The sequence below is a fragment of the Macaca mulatta genome, chromosome 12 (genome assembly GCF_049350105.2).
Source record: "Macaca mulatta isolate MMU2019108-1 chromosome 12, T2T-MMU8v2.0, whole genome shotgun sequence".
NCBI classification, from domain to species: domain Eukaryota; kingdom Metazoa; phylum Chordata; class Mammalia; order Primates; family Cercopithecidae; genus Macaca; species Macaca mulatta.
This window is the reverse complement of record NC_133417.1, coordinates 74,511,275-74,530,243: the sequence shown is the minus strand read 5'-3', so window position 1 is coordinate 74,530,243 and position 18,969 is coordinate 74,511,275. Positions and strand designations below refer to the sequence as shown.

The following is an 18,969-nucleotide window of genomic DNA, read 5'->3' as shown; positions in this document are numbered from 1 at the left end:
CAAAACCGCACAATTACACGGAAACTGAACAACCTGCTCCTGAATGACTACTGGGTAAATAATGAAATTAAGGCAGAAATAAGTAAGTTCTTTAAAACCAATGAGAACAAAGACAACGTACCAGAATCTCTGGGACACAGCTAAAGCAGTGTTTAGAAGCAAATTTACAGCACTAAATGCCCACAAGAAAAAGCAGGAAAGATCTAAAATGGATATCCTAACATCAGAATTAAAAGAACTAGAGAAACAAATTCAAAAGCTAGCATGAGACAAGAAATATCTAAGATCAGAGCAGAACTGAAGGAAATAGAGAAACAAAAAACCCTTAAAAAAAAAAAAATCAATGAATCCAGGAGCCGGTTTTTGAAAAGATTAACAAAATAGATTCTGGCTAGATGTCTGCTAGCCAGACTAAGAGGAAAATACAGAAAAATCAAATAGACAAAATAAAAAATGATAAAAGGGAGGTCACCACTGATCCCACAGAAATACAAACTACCATCAGAGAATACTATAAACACCTCTACACAAATACACTAGAAAATCTAGAAGAAATGGATAAATTCCTAGACATATACACCCTTCTAAGACTAAACCAGCAAGAAGTCGAATCCCTGAATACACCAATAACAAGTTCTGAAATTGACGCAGTAAGTAATAGCTTACCAACCAAAAAAAGCCCAGGACCAGATGGATTCACAGCCGAATTCTACCAGAGGTACAAAGAGTGGCTGGTACCATTCCTTCTGAAACTATTCCAAAAGGGGGACTCCTCCCTAACTCATTTTATGAGGCCAACATCATCCTGATACCAAAGCCTGGCAGAAACACATGAAAAAAAGAAAATTTCAGGCCAATATCCCTGATGAACATCGATGGGAAAATCCTCAATAAAATACTGGCAAACCGAATCCAGCAGCACATCAGAAAGCTTATCTACCACGATTAAGTCAGCTTCACCTCTGGGATGCAAGAATGGTTCAACATACATAAATCAATAAATGTAATCCATCACATAAACAGAACCAATGACTAAAACCACATGATTATCTCAATAGATGCAGAAAAGGCCTTCAATAAAATTCAACAGCCCTTCATGCTAAAAACTGTCAATAAACTAGGTATTGATGAAACATATCTCAAAATAATAAGAGCTACTTATGACAAACCCACAGCTAATATCCTGCTGAATAGACAAAAGCTGGAAGCATTCCCTTTGAAAACTGGCACAAGACAAGGACGCCCTCTCTCACCACTCCTATTCAATGTAGTATTGAAAGTTCTGGCCAGGATAATCAGGCAAGAGAAGGAAATAAAGGGTATTCAAATAGGAAGAGAGGAAGTCAAGCTGTCTGTTTGCAGATGACATAATTGTATATTTAGAAAACCCCTGGCCGGGCGCGGTGGCTCAAGCCTGTAATCCCAGCACTTTGGGAGGCCGAGGCGGGCGGATCACAAGGTCAGGAGATCGAGACCACAGTGAAACCCCATCTCTACTAAAAATACAAAAAATTAGCCGGGCGCGGTGGCGGGCGCCTGTAGTCCCAGCTACTCAGGAGGCTGAGGCAGGAGAATGGCGGGAACCCGGGAGGCGGAGCTTTCAGTGAGCCGAGATCGCGCCACTGCACTCCAGCCTGGGCAACAGCGTGAGACTCCGTCTCAAAAAAAAAAAAAAAAAAAAAAAAAAAGAAAACCCCATCGTCTCAGCCCAAAATCTCCTTAAGCTGATAACCAACTTCAGCAAAGACTCAGGATATAAAATCAATGTGCAAAAATCACAAGCATTCCTATACACCAATAACACACAAACAGAGAGCCAAATCATGAGTGAACTCCCATTCACAATTGCTACAAAGAGAATAAAATACCTAGGAACACAACTTACATGGAATGTGAAGGACCTCTTCAAGGAGAACTACAAACCACTGCTCAAGGAAATAAGAGAGGACAAAAATGGAAAAATATTTCATGCTTATGGATAGTAAGAATCAATATCATGAAAATGGCCATACTGCCCAAAGTAATTTATAGATTCAATGCTATCTCCATCAAGCTACAATTGACTTTCTTCATAGAATCAGGAAAAAACTGCTTTAAATTTCATATGGAACCAAAAAAGAGCCTGTATAGCCAAGACAATCCTAAGGAAAAGGAACAAAGCTGGAGGCATCATGCTACCTGACTTCAAACTATACTGCAAGGCTACAGTAACCAAAACAGCATGGTACTGCTACCAAAATGGATATATAAATCAATGAAACAGAACAGAGGCCTCGGAAATAACGCCACACATCTACAACCATCTGATCTTTGACAAACCTGACAAAAACAAGAAATGGGAAAAGGATTTCCTATTTAGTAAACGGTGTTTGGAAAACTGGCTAGCCATATGCAAAAAACTGAAACTGGACCCCTTCCTTACACCTTATACAAAAATTAACTCAAGAGATAGATTAAAGACTTAAACATAAGACCTAAAATCATAAAAACCCTAGAAGAAAACCTAGGCAATACCATTCAGGATATAGGCATGGGCAAAGATTTCATGACTAAAACACCAAAAACGATGGCAACAAAAGCCAAAATTGACAAATGGTATCTAATTAAACTAAAGAGCTTCTGCACAGCAAAAGAAGCTATCATCAGAGTGAACAGGCAACCTATAGAACGGGAGATCATTTTTGCTATCTATCCATCTGACAAAGGGCTAATATCCAGAATCTACAAAGAACTTAAACAAACTTACAAGAAAAAAAACAAATAACGCCATCAAAAAGTAGGTGAAGGATATCAACAGACACTTCTCAAAAGAAGACATTTATGTGGCCAACAAACAGGAAAAAAAAAAGCTAATCATCACTGGTCATTAGAGAAAAGCAAATCAAAACCACAATGAGATACCATCTCATGCCAGTTAGAACGGTGATCATTAAACAGTCAGGAAACAACAGATGCTGGAGAGGATGTGGAGAAACAGGAACACCATTACACTGTTCGTGGGAGCATAAATTAGTTCAACCATTGTGGAAGACAGTGTGGCAATTCCTCAAGGATCTAGAACCAGAAATACCATTTGGCACAGCAATCCCATTACTGGGTATATACCCAAAAGATTATAAATCATTCTTCTATAAAGACACATGCACACATATGTTTACTGCAGCATTATTCAAAATAGCAAAGACTTGTAACAGACCCAAATGCCCATCAATGACAGACAGGATAAGGAAAATGTGGCACATATACACCATGGAATACTATGCAGCCATTAAAAAGGATGACTTCATGTCCTTTTCAGGGACATGGATGAAGCTGGAAACTATCATTCTCAGCAAACTAACACGGGAACAGAAAACCAAACACTGCATGTTCTCACTCAAAAGTGGAAGTTGAACAATGAGAACACATGTACACAGGGAGAGGAACATCACACACTGGGGCATGTCTGGGGGTGGGGGGTCTAGGGGAGGGATAGCATTAGGAGAAATACCTAATGTAGATGACAGGCTGATGGGGTTCAGCAAACCACCATGCCACATCAATACCTATGTAATAAACCGGCATGTTCTGCACATGTATCCCAGAACTTAAAGTATAATAATAATAAAAAAAATTAAAAATAGAACTTGCACATGATCCAGAAATCCCACTACTGGATATATATCCAAAGGAAATGAGATCAGTGTGTTGAAGAGATATCTGCACTCTCGTGTTCACTGCTGCATTATTCACAATAGCTAAGATACAGAATCAACCTGTTTCCACCAATAGATGAACGGATTTTTTTTTAAATGTGGTTTATATACACAATGGAATACTATTCAGCCTGTCATCTGGAGCAACATGAATGAACCCAGAGGAAGTTAGTTATGTTATATGAAATAAGCCAGGCACAAAAGGACGAATACCATATGATCTCATCTACATGTGGAATCTAAAAATGTTGAAGTCATAGAAGCAGAGAGAATAGTGGTTCTCATGGGATTAGAGAAGGGAATGTGTTGGACAAATGCTGGTAAAGGATATAAAATTTCAGTTAGCTCAGAGGAATGAGTTCAAGAATTCTACTGTATAACATGATGACTACAACTAATAACAATGTACTGTATTCCTGAAAATCACTGGCCAGGTGCAGTGGCTCACATCTGTAATCCCAGCACTTTGGGAGGCTGAGGCAGGCGGATCACAAGGTCAGGAGTTCGAGACCAGCCTGGCCAATATGGTGAAACCCCATCTCTACTAAAAATACAAAAGTTAGCTGGGTGTGGTGGCGGGCGCCTGTAGTCCCAGCTACTTGGGAGGCTGAGGCAGGAGAATTGCTTGAATCCAGGAGGCGGAGGTTGCAGTGAGCCAAGATCATGCCACTGCACTCCAACCTGGGTGACAGAGTGAGACTGTCTCAAAAAAAAAAAAAAACCCCGCTAAGATGTTAAGAGTTCTCACCACAAAAAGGGGTAATTATGTGAGGCAATATATGTTAATTAGCTCAATTTAGCCAGTCCACAATGTATACATATTTCAAAACACCATATTGTTCACAGTAAGTATATACAATTTTTGTCAACTTAAAAAAGTAAAAAACAAAAGCGCAGAAATACATTTTAAAACAAAAACCTCATTTTTATATCAGCTTGAGTATGAATTTCATGCCAACTATTTAGAATGTCTCTGCTTATTTTGTATGTGTAAGTATTCTTAGAAATATGTACTTCGTTTTACCTTTAGATTTGGGAATCAGCTCTCCACAACTGAGTATCCGTACCTCCGCAAACGGTTTGCTAGCTGCATCTGTTTTCTGGTTTTCAATCTCTCTTACAACTTCTTGGCCAGAGATTACTTGTCCAAAAACAACATGATGCCTAAAGTGTCAAGTAAAAATTATTAAATAAAAGCTTCTTATTTCAATGTTAATTTAAAACAGGTTGTAAAATAAATAAAATAATCTTTACCCATCTAAATGAGGAGTTGGTTTCGTTGTTCTTTTGGAAGTCATCAGATAGAAGAATAAAAACAAAGTCAGAGAAAAACAAAGTTAGCATCTCTAAAAAGAAAAAGAAAATAACTGTATTGGAAACAAAGCTGAAAACAAAGACATCAACTGCTATCTTAATATAATCATATTACCTCAATCTTAAGGAGAACAGAAGGCAAAATGCTTTCCACATAATGTATTTACCAAACTTGTTCTAATTATAAAAGCAATACCTACTTACTGCTGAAAACTTTTATGTAACTAAAATAGACATTTCACTGTTATTTCTATCCATTCATGTTTCTTGCACTTGAGTTCTTACTGAATAGTCATAATTTTATAATGTTCTACTATGCAGACATATCAAAATTTATGAAACAATTCCACCAGTGTATGAGTTTAACCATAATGCTTTTCAACCTTAAAACATTTTAAACAGTTAAGCACAGACTATATTCTTATGATCCTCAGACATATACTGTTGGACTTGAACAGAAATGGTTTATATCGTGTTTATAAGTTTTTTTTGTTTTTATTTTTTTGGTTTAGAGACAGGGTCTCAGGCTGTTGTCCAGGCTGCAGTGCACTGGCACAACCTTGGTTCACTGCATCCTCAACATTCTGGGCTCAAGCTATCCTCCTGTCTCAGCATCCTGAGTAGCTGGGACTATAGGTGCATGCCAGCATGCCTGGCTAATTTTTTATTTTTTGTAGAGACAGGTCTCACTATGGTGCCCAGGCTAGTCTCAAACCTGGGTTCAAGCGATCCTCCCACTTTGACCTTTGAAAGTGCTGGGATTACAAGTATGAGTCACTGTGCCCAACTGAGTGTTTACAAGTTCTTTAATTACCTGCAAGAGATCTGGATTAAGAATTGGGACAAAAATTGGCCGGGCGCGGTGGCTCAAGCCTGTAATCCCAGCACTTTGGGAGGCCGAGACGGGCGGATCACAAGGTCAGGAGATCGAGACCATCCTGGGTAACACAGTGAAACCCCGTCTCTACTAAAAATACAAAAACTTAGCCGGGCGAGGTGGCAGGCGCCTATAGTCCCAGCTACTCGGGAGGCTGAGGCAGGAGAATGGCGTGAACCCGGGAGGTGGAGCTTGCAGTGAGCTGAGATCCGGCCACTGCACTCCAGCCTGGGTGACAGAGCGAGACTCCGTCTCAAAAAAAAAAAAAAAAAAGAATTGGGACAAAAATTAAAGTAAGCATTTTTTGGCACATGAAGTTATTTTTTCAAAATCCCATCCCCCCACCATCAACCATAAAGCTATGTAGGTAAGAAGGCTGCTACTCAAATACGTACTAAAAACACTGGTATGAAAATTAAAGATTAGCATTTTTTAAGAGTTGTTATTTTAAAAAAACCTTATCAAAAAGCTATTAGAAATTTGAAAAAAGGAGCATAATTTAAGCTAATCTTTGATTAAAGCATGTACAATACCACTGAAAAAAGTATAACCTATAGCTGAATTTTTAGGTTTACCTAACTATAAAATTAATGACCTACTATTGTTTCCTCATTGTAACACTATACTCACTTCAACTCACTAAAATCACCTAGAAATGTAAAAACCTAGGTGTACACTATGTGTATTCATATAACATGTTACAGTCACAATGTATATATATGATTTGCATTTAGACACAGTTGTTCCCCACTTCACTGATAACTTTATTTGCAAGTCTGCCTGCTCACTAAAACTTATTTGTAATTCCAAAATTAAAAAATTACAGCTTGTAGTGCTTTCATGGTAATTTACAGATACACACAGAGTGGCAAATAAGTGTGCTGGCAAGGATGTGGAAAAATAAAAACTCCTGTACGTTGCTAATTGGAATGTAGAATGGTGCAACCACTATGGAAAAAGTATGGAAGTTTCTCAAAAAGCTAAAAGGAGTATGACCATATAACCCACCAATTCACTCCTAGGTATATGTTCAAAAGAACCAAAAAAAAAGAAACTCAAATGCCAATGCTCACTGCAGCAGTATTCACAATAGTCAAAATGTGAAAACAAGTCAAATGTCCACTAACAGAAGAATCAAGAAACATGGTATACACATATAGCAGAGTATTACTCAGCCATAAAAAAAAAAAAAAAAATGGAGTTCAGGCCACGCGCAGTGGTTCATGCCTATAATCCCAGCACTTTCGGAGGCCAAGGCGGGCGGATCATGAGGTCAGGAGATCAAGACCATCCTGGTTAACAAGGTGAAATCCCATCTCTACTAAAAATACAAAAATTAGCCAGGCATAGTGGTGGGCGCCTATAGTCCCAGCTACTCGGAAGGCTGAGGCAGAATGGCATGAACCCGGGAGGTGGAGCTTGCAGTGAGCCAAGATTGCACCACTGCACTCTAGGCTGGGCAAAAGAGAAAGATTCCATCTCAAAAAAAAAATGGAGTTCTGATACATGCTACAATATAAATAAACCTTGGAAACATTAAGTGAAACAAGCCAGATACAAAAGGATAAAAATTGTGGGATTCCACTTAAATAAAACAGTCGAACAGGCAAATTCATAGAAGTTACCAGGGATGGGGGGAAAGGGGAAATGGTACGGAGTCTCTGCAACAATGAAACAATTCTGGAAATAGTGCTGATGGTTGTACAACACTGTTAATACACATGACTCGCCCAGTGGCTCACACCTATAATCCTAGCACTTTGGGAGGCTGAGGCAGTGGGATGACTTGAGCCTAGGAGTTTGAGGCTGCAGTGAGCTATGACTGTGCCACTGCACTCTAGCTTGGCAACAGAGCAAGACTTTGTCTCAAAAAAATAAATAACTATAAACAAGACTGAACTGTACACTTACAAATGGTTAAAATGGCAAATCTTCTATATGTTATAGCACAAAAAAAATTTTTTTAAGACTGAAGCTCTCTAAAAATTGAAGTTATTTCCTTTAAAAAACAGAACACAGAAGAAGGGATACCTATGAAATAGGAAGATATGAGGAGAAACCAACATTTAGAGGGAAGATTCTGAGAATATATATGAAGGATTGTATGAACTTAACATAAGAGTTTTGGTTAGTACAGGAAAGATTTTATTTAAAAGAGGAAAATAAATTATAAAACTGTGTTGAGAATGTGGTGAAATTAGCATTTACATACTACTGGTGCTACAGTAAACTATCCTTTCCTTTTTTTTTTTTTTTTTTTTTTTTTTGAGACAGAGTCTCGCTCTGTCGCCCAGGCTGGAGTGCAGTGGCCAGATCTCAGCTCACTGCAAGCTCTGCCTCCCAGGTTTACACCATTCTCCTGCCTCAGCCTCCCGAGTAGCCGGGACTACAGGCACCCGCTACTGCGCCCGGCTAGTTTTTTGTATTTTTTAGTAGAGACGGGGTTTCACCGTGTTAGCCAGGATGGTCTCGATCTCCTGACCTCGTGATCCGCCCGTCTCGGCCTCCCAAAGTGCAGGGATTACAGGCTTGAGCCACCGGGCCCGGGCTATCCTTTTCTTTTGAAAATCAACATAACGCCGGGCGCGGTGGCTCGAGCCTGTAATCCCAGCACTTTGGGAGGCCGAGACGGGCGGATCACGAGGTCAGGAGATCGAGACCAGCCTGGCTAACACGGTGAAACACCGTCTCTACTAAAAAAATACAAAAAACTAGCCGGGCGAGGTGGTGGGCGCTGGTAGTCCCAGCTACTCGGGAGGCTGAGGCAGGAGAATGGCGTAGACCCGGGAGGCAGAGCTTGCAGTGAGCTGAGATCCGGCCACTGCACTCCAGCCTGGGCAACAGAGCAAGACTCTGTCTCAAAAAAAAAAAAAAAAAAAGAAAATCAACATAACAAGGCCAGGTGCGGTGGCTCACACCTGTAGTCCCAGCACTTTGGGAGGTTGAGGCAAGTGGATCACCTGAGGTCAGGAGTTCAAGACCAGCCTGACCAACATGGAGAAGCCCCGTCTCTACTAAAAATACAAAATTAGCCAGGCATGGTGGTGCATGCCTGTAATCCTAGCTACTCGAGAGACTGAGGCAGGAGAATCGCTTGAACCTGGGAGGTGGAGGTTGCGGTGAGCGGAGATCGCGCCATTGCACTCTAGCCTGGGCAAAAAGAGCGAAACTGCGTCTCAAAAAAAAAAGTCAACATAACAATATATATGGAAAGCCTTAAAAATGTGTAAATAGTTCATTAAACTTCTTAAATATTAAAACTGCATGAAATGATAGGCACAACAATGTTCACTAGAGCAGTTTAAAAAACAGGAAACAAACTGAATGTCCCAAAATAAGATTAATAATGCATAGTACATTCAAGCAAGAGATTAACATGTAGCCATTAAAAAGCTAACATTTAGTGATGTACAGAGATTTACATTATCGCCAAAAGTTGATTATAGAGCAACACTCTATAAACATTTTTAATGCATGGAAAGATGCTCTGGGGATGGGATTTTTGTGTGTGTGGCTTATCTGTGTTTTGTTTTCTTTTTTTTTTTTTTTACAATGAAGAGGTAATTGTAAGTTGTTTTATTTGTTTGCTTCTGAGACGGAGTCTTGCTCTGTAGCCCAGGCTGGAGTGTAGTGGCACAACCCTGGCTCACTGCAACCTCTACCTTCCTGCCTCAGCCTCCCAAGTGGCTGAGATTACAGGTGCCTGCAACCACACCCAGCAAATTTTTGTATTTTAGTAGAGACAGGGTTTCACCATGTTGGCCAGGCTGGTCTCGAACACCTGACCTCAAGTGATCCACCCGCCTCGGCTTCCCAAAGTGATGGGATTACAGGCGTGAGCCACTGCACCCAGCCATAAATTGTTTTGTTTAAAAAGAAAATCAGAGAGATCCACATTATGTGCAATTGGTTGAATAAACTATGGTATACACAAACAACAGAGTACTATGCAGCTGCAAAAAAGAATAAAAATGATCTCTATAAACTGTTATGGAGTGTTTCAAGGATATACTGTTAAGTGAAGAGTGAAACAGTATACACGGTATGCCATCTACGGTATAAGGAAGGGAAAGTGAGAAAATGTATACATGTATTTGCTTATGTTTACAAACGGACATACAGGAAGATAAACTGGAAATTAGGTTGGTTATTAACATGGATAGATGGAACTGGGGTGAAAAAAACAAGGAAATGGGAATGAAGTGGAAGGGCTGGGTGAGAGAGACACTTCATAGTATTCTTTTTGTTTTGACTTTGGAAATGTTACTATTTCATAAACTTAAAAAAATGAAAAAAAAAATCAAAATAAGGTAGGAAGGAGAACAAAATGAAATATAATCAGAAAGGAATAAACCTAACACATTTTGAGTGAATCACAAAACCAAACCAAAAAAGAACTAATTTAAGTCACTTTAAAACTTGCTGTTTAACTACCTACACTCAGTCTCAAAACAAAAAAAAGCATAAATAGTGAACTCTAGTTAGTAGGTCCTTATTTACAGCAGTATGGGACGGCAGTTGTTCATTCTAAGATTCAATAAGGATCAGAAATGTTGAAGATAATCAGGCGCCAGATTTCTCACTGTTGAAGAGTTAACAAGTATGGAATAGAGAAACAACAGAATAATCCACATGGTGCTGACAGATTAAATTCCTCAGAGACCAAGAGAGTTCAAGGCTACTGAAGACAGCAAACCTGTACCCATAAGACAGGATTAAAAAAACAGGCATTACTGACAACAGGCCTAGTAACAATTTTTTTTTGTAGTCGGAACTGGAAATCCTTAGCATTTGGAGGTTACAAATAAATTTTAGCGAGAAGGTGAATTCTCAAATACAGAATCTATGAACAGTGGGAACTGACTGCATTTTATTCTTTGTAATTAAGTAATGTATGGAGAAATACTCTGTGTAAACATCTAGTTTCTCACTGAAATCACCCCTTTAAATTTAGCATCAATAGAAGATTCTTGCCTGTCAGTCATTACTGTGATGATTACAAAATGGTGACTTTTCTAACTCCATCATTCCTTCTAAATTTATTAGCTGACATTCTAATAAGGGAACAGCTTCCCTTCTCTCTCATTATTTAATCATTTATTTATATCAATGTAGACTCCTGGTTCCTATTTGACCATAAACTGATATTACTGTTACTTATTTTGATGCTCACATTATCCTAATTTGGCTAGTGGGAAACCTTTAACCTGGCTCCTGTATTCTCTTGACAAGTCTCCATTATTTCAAAACATTAGCAGAACAATTTAACTTCCCCTCTATAACAATTTTCCCTCTTTAACAATTCTGTCTAGGTGCCATAGCTCATGTGTGTAATCCCAGCCTGGAGTCTCCAGCCTGGGCAACGCAGGGAGACCCCGTCTCTTCACAAAAAAAAAAACTAGCTAGGTGTGGTGGCACACACCTGTAGTCCTATCTACTCGGAAGCCTGAGGTGGGGAGGATTCCTTGAGCCAGGGAGGTCAAGGCTGTGGTGAGCCGTGATTGCGCCACTGCACTTGCCTGGGTGACAGAGCAAGACCTTGTCTCAAAAACAGTAACATAAAAACACAACAAAAAAAATCAATTATTTGTTCCCCCTCCCTCCCTTATAGATTCCTCTCCTATTTATTAGTAATCAACGGCAGGCACACAGAGAAACGGTAGACCAAAAATGGGATTTTTTTTTTTTTTGGGGTCGGAGTCTCACTCTGTCACCCAGGCCAGAGTGCAGTGGTGCGATCTCAGCTCACTGCAAGCTCTGCCTCCCGGGTTCACGCCATTCTCCTGCCTCAGCCTCCCGAGTAACTGGGACTACAGGCACCCGCCACCACGCCCAGCTAATTTTTTCATATTTTTAGTAGAGACGGGGTTTCACTGTTTTAGCCAGGATGGTCTTGATCTTCTGACCTCGTGATTCGCCCACCTCAGTCTCCCAAAGTGCTGGGATTACAGGCGTGAGTCACCGTGCCCGGCCCAAAAATGGGATGTTTTAAATGATCAGATAATAAATACTTACATGAAAAACTGTGAACCATTTGTATCCTTCCCTCTGTTGGCCATTGATAAGAGAAATTCTTTGTTGTGTTTAACAGCGAAACTCTCGTCTATAGAGAAGGAAAGTTTTCAGTTACATTATAGGTGTAACCGCCAAAAAAAAATTCATTTTCACTTCTATTCACATCTGATGTATTCTTTTTTTTTTTTTTTTTTTTTTTTTGAGACAGAGTCTGGCTCTGCCGCCCAGGCTGGAGTGCAGTGGCCGGATCTCAGCTCACTGCAAGCTCCGCCTCCCGGGTTCACGCCATTCTCCTGCCTCAGCCTCCCGAGTAGTTGGGACTACAGGCGCCCGCCACCGCGCCCGGCTAGTTTTTTGTATTTTTTAGCAGAGACGGGGTTTCACCGTGTTAGCCAGGATGGTCTCGATCTCCTGACCTCGTGATCCACCCGTCTCGGCCTCCCAAAGTGCTGGGATTACAGGCTTGAGCCACCGCGCCCGGCCTGATGTATTCTTTAGTGCCATACACAACTTAGATGACAAAGTTAGGTTATGAAAGAAGAGAATCAAATATGAATCAATTTCCCCTCTCACCTTTTTTTTTTTTTGAGACGGAGTCTCACTCTGTCACCCAGCCTAGAGTGCAGTGGTGCAATCTCGGCTCACTGTAAGCTCCGTCTCCCGGGTTCACGCCATTCTCCTGCCTCAGCCTTCTGAGTAGCTGGGACTACAGGTTCCCACCATCACACCCGGCTAATTTTTGTATTTTTAGTAGAGACGGGGTTTCACCATGTTAGCTAGATGGTCTCGATCTCCTGACCTCGTGATCCGCCCGCCTTGGCCTCCCAAAGTGCTGGGATTACAGGCGTGAGCCACCAAGCCCAGCCTCCCCTCTCATCGGTGTAAGATTCGAATATTATTGATTTCCTATTCTTTACTTATAAAACCCAAATACTATCTCAATTCCCTTCCTTTCCATTTATATTTGTCCTTCACATTTTTGGAAAAGATAACACTACTTTATTTAAATAAAAAAATGAAACTATCTAAACAGTTGAGCACAGTGGTATGTGGCTGTAGTCCTAAGCTACTCAGGAGGCTGAAGCAGGACGATCACTGGAGCTCAGGAGCTTGAACCTAAAGTGCACTATGATCACACCCATGAAAAGCCACTGCACTCCAACCTGGGCAACACAGTGAGATCCCATCTCTTAAAAAAAAAAACTGAGAGTCCAGATTAGATTCTTTTACATTTCAATGGTTTCATTTCTGAGCACACAGAGGCACACAGAGTATTATTTAGTCTGGATTCATTAACTTAACCTCTGTCATAGCATCACTTATGCCATAGCAAAGGGAGGAACCTGATTTCCAAACTTGGGTTAGAATATTAAGAACAAATCATGTAGAATTTTAAACAAAATTTCACTAAATGTCAAAACTGAAAGATGAAAAATATCAAATTATTTCCACATTAAATATGCTTATAGTTTTCCAAATGGTCTTCACATCAACAAAAAAATTCTAGCAAGAAAACTTAAATTTTTGGAAAAGATTATAGTTAAATTTTAGAGTATCAAAGATATTTTAAAAATTTTCATAGAACAAATGACCTAAAAATTTGGATGTTGTTAGTAAGAAATATTGCTGAATCTCCTTTAATAAAAGCTAAGATGGCCGAGCACGGTGGCTCAAGGCTGTAATCCCAGCACTTTGGGAGGCCGAGACGGGCGGATCACGAGGTCAGGAGATCGAGACCATCCTGGCTAACACGGTGAAACCCCGTCTCTACTAAAAAAAATACAAAAAACTAGCCGGGCGAGGTGGCAGGCGCCTGTAGTCCCAGCTACTCGGGAGGCTGAAGCAGGAGAATGTCGTAAACCCGGGAGGCAGAGCTTGCAGTGAGCTGAGATCCGGCCACCGCACTCCAGCCTGGGCGACAGAGCAAGACTGAGTCTCAAAAAAAAAAATAATAATAATGATAATAATAATAAAAGTTAAGATTGATCTATGGAAGTTCCTATTCTAGTACTAAAATTCTAAGAATTAAGTACAGATCGGCCGGGCGCGGTGGCTCAAGCCTGTAATCCCAGCACTTTGGGAAGCCGAGACGGGCGGATCACGAGGTCAGGAGATCGAGACCATCCTGGCGAACACGGTGAAACCCTGTCTCTACTAAAAAATACAAAAAACTAGCCGGGCGAGGCGGCGGGCACCTGTAGTCCCAGCTACTCAGGAGGCTGAGGCAGGAGAATGGCGTAAACCCGGGGGGCGGAGCTTGCAGTGAGCTGAGATCCGGCCACTGCACTCCAGCCCGGGCGACAGAGCCAGACTCCGTCTCAAAAAAAAAAAAAAAAAAAAAAAAGAATTAAGTACAGATCATTGAAACCCTTTCAAATCATATGTTGTAAAAATGTCCTAAGAAGAAAAAACCCCATCTCTACAAAAAGCAATTTTTTACCAGAAAATTAACTTTCAGATTAGTTGAAGGCAGCTAGACATTAGTATACTCTTTAATGAATAATGTTATTGATTCCATAGAGAATAAAATAGAATAAAAGAGAAAACATTTAAAACATAATATAAATGTAAACATTTTTACCTTCAAAAAATCCTCCATAGATAGATTCCCCTCCTCGTCCATTTCCTAAAAATGAAAAACATACTCTTTTAACTCTCAAGATAACAAGTGCCTCAAAGGTGATACCTAAACAAAATACTTCTTAAAAAGTAGATTTTTAAATAATTTTGAATTAACAATATTTGAAGATTGCAGAAAATCATAAAAGATATTAATGTCAATAATGCAAGATCCCAAATTTCTTTCTTTCCCCTATGCTATGATAGTAAGAATGTGACAAAGACTATTAAAATATATTTTAAAAAAGAACTTTCAGATTCTAATTATGATTATGCAGGTCTTGCAACAGGTTAACATTTTTTCAACATGTTTTAAAAGTAGTTTTGATATTTTTACAATAAAAAAGTAAAAATGTTATTGTAGTAAGGATTACCACTTGTGACAAAATCAAACACATACACTTGACAGATTACTGAGATGAATGCAGTGTTTTGTTTTGTATCCAGAAGCCTATTTCTGAAATTAATTCATGTGTCAAAGGTAAAATTATTTTTTATAAGCTTTCCGTTTTTTTTTTTTTTGAGACAGAGTCTTGCTCTGTCGCTCAGGCTGGAGTTCAGTGGCACGATCTCGGCTCACCGCAACCTCTGCCTTTCGGGTTCCTGCCTCAGCCTCCCGAGTAGCTGGGACTACAGGCACACGCCATCACGCCGGGTAAATTTTTGTATTTTTAGTAAAGGCAGGGTTTCACCATGTTGTCCAGGCTGGTCTTGAACTACTGACCTCGTGATTTGCCCGCCTTGGCCTCCTAAAGTGCTGGGATTATAGGCATGAGCCACCATGTCCAGCCTATGAGCTTCCTTCTTTTACATATTTCTATGAGTACTTCTAATTGACCAAAGATTAAATGGAGTGAGAGTGACAAGAACATTGGACTATAACTTCTAGGGACTTGTCTAACTTTGAGATCTGTGATATTTAACAGAAAATAATACATGATTTTTCCAAGTCTCACCTTCACTGAAGTCACCACCTTGAACCATAAAATCCTTGACAACTCTGTGAAAGAGACAACTCTTATAATGTAATGGTTTCTGAGTTGATTTCCCGGTCCCCTTTTCACCTATAGAGATAAAAAATTAGGACATTTAATAGAAAGGAAATCAAAGGAGTATGAAAGCAAAATAAATGTAAATATTCCTCTCTTGAACCTTACAGACTAAAAAAAATCATATTTTCATTCCTTTCAGGAATTTTTTTAAAACATTCATTTAAAAAATCACCCATGTATTTCTGGAGAATGTAGAAATCAATCTCAAATAATATACCATTAAAACTAATATTTGTTTTTGGTTTTTTTTTTGAGACAGAGTCTAGCTCTGTCACCTAGGCTACAGTGTGGTGGCACTATCTTGGCTCACTACAACCTCTGCCTCCTGGGTTCAAGTGATTCTCCTGCCTCAGCCTCCCGAGTGGCTGGGATTACAGGTGCCTGCCACCACACCCAGCTCATTTTTTTTAGTAGAGACGGAATTTCACCACGTTGGCCAGGGTGGTCTCAAAGTCCTGACCTCAAGTGATCCGCCCATCTCAGCCTCCCAAACTGCTGGGATTACAGGCATGAGCCACCGCGCCCGGCCTCTATTCTTTTTTATTGAGACAGGGTCTCACTCTTGTTGCTCAGGCTGGAGTGCAGTGGAGTGATCTTGGCTCACTGCTACCTCCGCCTCCTGGGCAATTCTCCCACCTCAGCCTCCAGAGTAGCTGGGATTACAGGCGCACACCACCATGCCCGGCTGATTTTTTGTATTTATTTTTTTGAGATGGAGTTTCATTCTTGTTGCCCAGGCTGGAGAGCAATGGTGCGATCTCGACTCACTGCAACCTCCACCTAGGGATCATGTGATTCTCTGCCTCAGCCTCCCGAGTGGCTGGGATTACAGACACCCACTATCACACCTGGCTAATTTTTGTATTTTGAGTAGAGATGGGGTTTCACTATGTTTGCCGGGCTGGTCTCAAGCTCCTGACATCAGGTGATCTGCCCGCCTTGGCCTTCCAAAGTGCTGGGATTATAGGCGAGTCACCACGCCTGGCCAATTTTTTGTATTTTTAGTAGAGACAGGGTTTCACCATGTTAGCCAGGATTGTCTTGAACTCCTGACCTCAAGTGATCCACCCACCTCGGCCTCCCAAAGTGCTGGGATTACAGATGTAACCCACCATGCCCAGTCACACCATGCCCAGTCATAATATTTCTAAGAATTACTTTCATGCCCTAGTCACTGCTGTGTAATCTTCGTGTTAACAGAAAAGAAGTAATATGCATGGAGAAATCTAAAATAGGGTAAATAAAAAATTAAAGCAAGCTATGCCAAGTATGGTAGCTCACACCTGTATCCCAGCTGAGGAAGCTTACGTGTAAGGATTGATAAGCCCAGGAGTTCTAGTCCAGTTGGACAACGTTGCAAGATCCTGTCTCTTAAAAAAAAGAAGAAAAAAAAAAAAAAGCAAACCACAGTCAACTGAGACTACTATTAGGGCAGTTGAAAATGTGAACAAACCTGTACAAAGACAACGAAAGTTCTCGCATGTTTTGGGGCACACATCAGAAAATAATTCAAAGACAACTCTTCCAGCTGAAAAAGAAGGTAGTTGGTTTAAACTTCTTTACTAATTTAAAATATTAAACACCCATTTATAAATGTTAACTAATATTCTTACCAGGTTGATTGTTAATGGCAATGTCAAAAAAACATCGAGGACGTTGAACCTTTATTCCCATGGCTCCAATACTTAATCTATGAGTAAAATACAGTTTCAGACAAGCAGACTAAAATAGCAAAGATCTTTCACAAATTTCTGGAAAAAAAATTCTGTGAAACAAAATTAGAAATACAGTTTGAATTTATTTTGATATTTATTTCTATGAGGTAAATCACATGGATTATTAGTGCTTTTTTAGAGATTAGATTGCATTTTGTGAAGCAACTAGAAAAGACTTGAAAGTTAAGCCTTAACCATTATTATGTAATCAACTTTCTATTTATCAACCAGAATATAGATTAATAGCCCAAACAGAAAACTGTATTACCTCTGTATGATTAGTGAACTTATTCAATAAGCAGATTACCTTCAAATGAAGAAAAGACCCAAAAAACCCAAGGACAACTGATCCCTGTGCTCCTAGAAAACAAAAATGAGAGTTCTGATTAAAATATGAGATTTTTAAGAAGCAAAATCACACAAGAAGAAAAAGTGGGGTATTTTAATGACAGTATGGTATTTTTAAATAGTATATGTGGTAGATTTACATTTTGAGTAAAAGCACAACATTCAATTTTACATATGAGGGTACTTTCTGATTATGAGCAACAGCCTTTACTGATATGCTAGTATAGACACAAAAAATACCAAAGAGATATTCTGTGTAACAGCTTTATTTCTATAACAGAAAGCTATTATTTAACAGACATTATTTTGATAAGGGATTTATTTTAAGGACTTAAAAAGCTGAATTGTAATACTTGGTGGAAGATGATAGGGTAAGGTAAAGTGTAGAAGAAACAAAGGCAGTAAGTGTAAATAGTGTCCAAAATTATGGACTCTAAAAATGACAGTTTCATATGCTATGTATGCCATGTTACACTTCAATAAAATTTACTTTATTAAAAATAATTAATATATCTAAGACAAAACTGTTTACTCTTCTACCTCCATTCCCTTGAATACTCAGTAAACATTACCATTGCCCAAGCCAACTGCTGAGGCTGAAAAACTGGGGGTCATCTTTGGTTCCACTTTCCCTCATACCTCATTATCCAAACCATTAGGAAGGTAATTTGGCTCTAGCTTCAAAAATTATCCCAAAAGTTCTCATTACCTTTACCATTATCATTTCTTATCTAGGCTACTCCAATAGCCTCCTAAGTAGTTTCTCTTATTTTACTCCTAATTCTACACTGCCTCTTCTCCACAAAATAGCCAGAGTGGAATGATTCTTTTAAAACACAAATCTTATCATATCATTCCTCTGCCTAAAACTGTCTTACCATTCATCTGAAAAGTTTTAGCATGGATTTTAAGGCTGTAGACTGGCACTGCTCAATAAAAACATGAGCCACCCAGGTAAATTAAAATTTTTCAGTAGCCACATTTTGACAAATAAAAACAGTCTAATTGTAATATATTTTATTTAACTCAGTATGTACAGACTGAATATCTTTTAGAGGAAATGCTTGGAACCAGAAGTGTTTTAGATTTTTTTTTTTTTGAATTTTGGAATATTTGCATACACATGAGATATCCCGGGGATGGGACACAGTTTAAACACAAAATTCATTTATATTTCAAACATACCATACCTTATGCACATAGCCTGAATTATATGTGTAATTTTATACAATTTAAATAATTTTGTGCTTGAAACAAAGTTTGTATTAAGTACTTATGTGTGAAATTTTCAATTCTGATGCTCAAAAAGTTTCCATTTTTGGACCTCAGATTTT

At 39.4% G+C, this 18,969-nt stretch overlaps 1 protein-coding gene across 6 annotated transcripts in view; it reads right to left on the bottom strand.

Annotated features, from left to right (window-relative positions):
* The window catches only part of PPIG (peptidylprolyl isomerase G), a 57,513-nt gene that overhangs the window by 20,742 nt on the left and 17,802 nt on the right, over positions 1 to 18,969 (bottom strand). For 2 of the 6 annotated variants that reach the window (XM_015110254.3, XM_077956444.1), the window contains exons 2-9: positions 17,556 to 17,647; positions 17,186 to 17,262; positions 17,026 to 17,100; positions 15,477 to 15,584; positions 14,483 to 14,527; positions 11,902 to 11,989; positions 4,950 to 4,979; positions 4,720 to 4,859 (exon numbers count right to left, since the gene is read on the bottom strand). In XM_015110254.3, the coding sequence (XP_014965740.1) occupies positions 4,720 to 4,859; positions 4,950 to 4,979; positions 11,902 to 11,989; positions 14,483 to 14,527; positions 15,477 to 15,584; positions 17,026 to 17,100; positions 17,186 to 17,246 (547 nt within the window). In that variant the 5' untranslated portion in view covers positions 17,247 to 17,262; positions 17,556 to 17,647. Of the gene's footprint in view, positions 1 to 4,719; positions 4,860 to 4,949; positions 4,980 to 11,901; positions 11,990 to 14,482; positions 14,528 to 15,476; positions 15,585 to 17,025; positions 17,101 to 17,185; positions 17,338 to 17,555; positions 17,648 to 18,969 lie in introns of all 6 variants that reach the window. The other 4 variants (XM_028830538.2, XM_028830539.2, NM_001266543.1 and 1 more) reach the window with 2 other exon arrangements.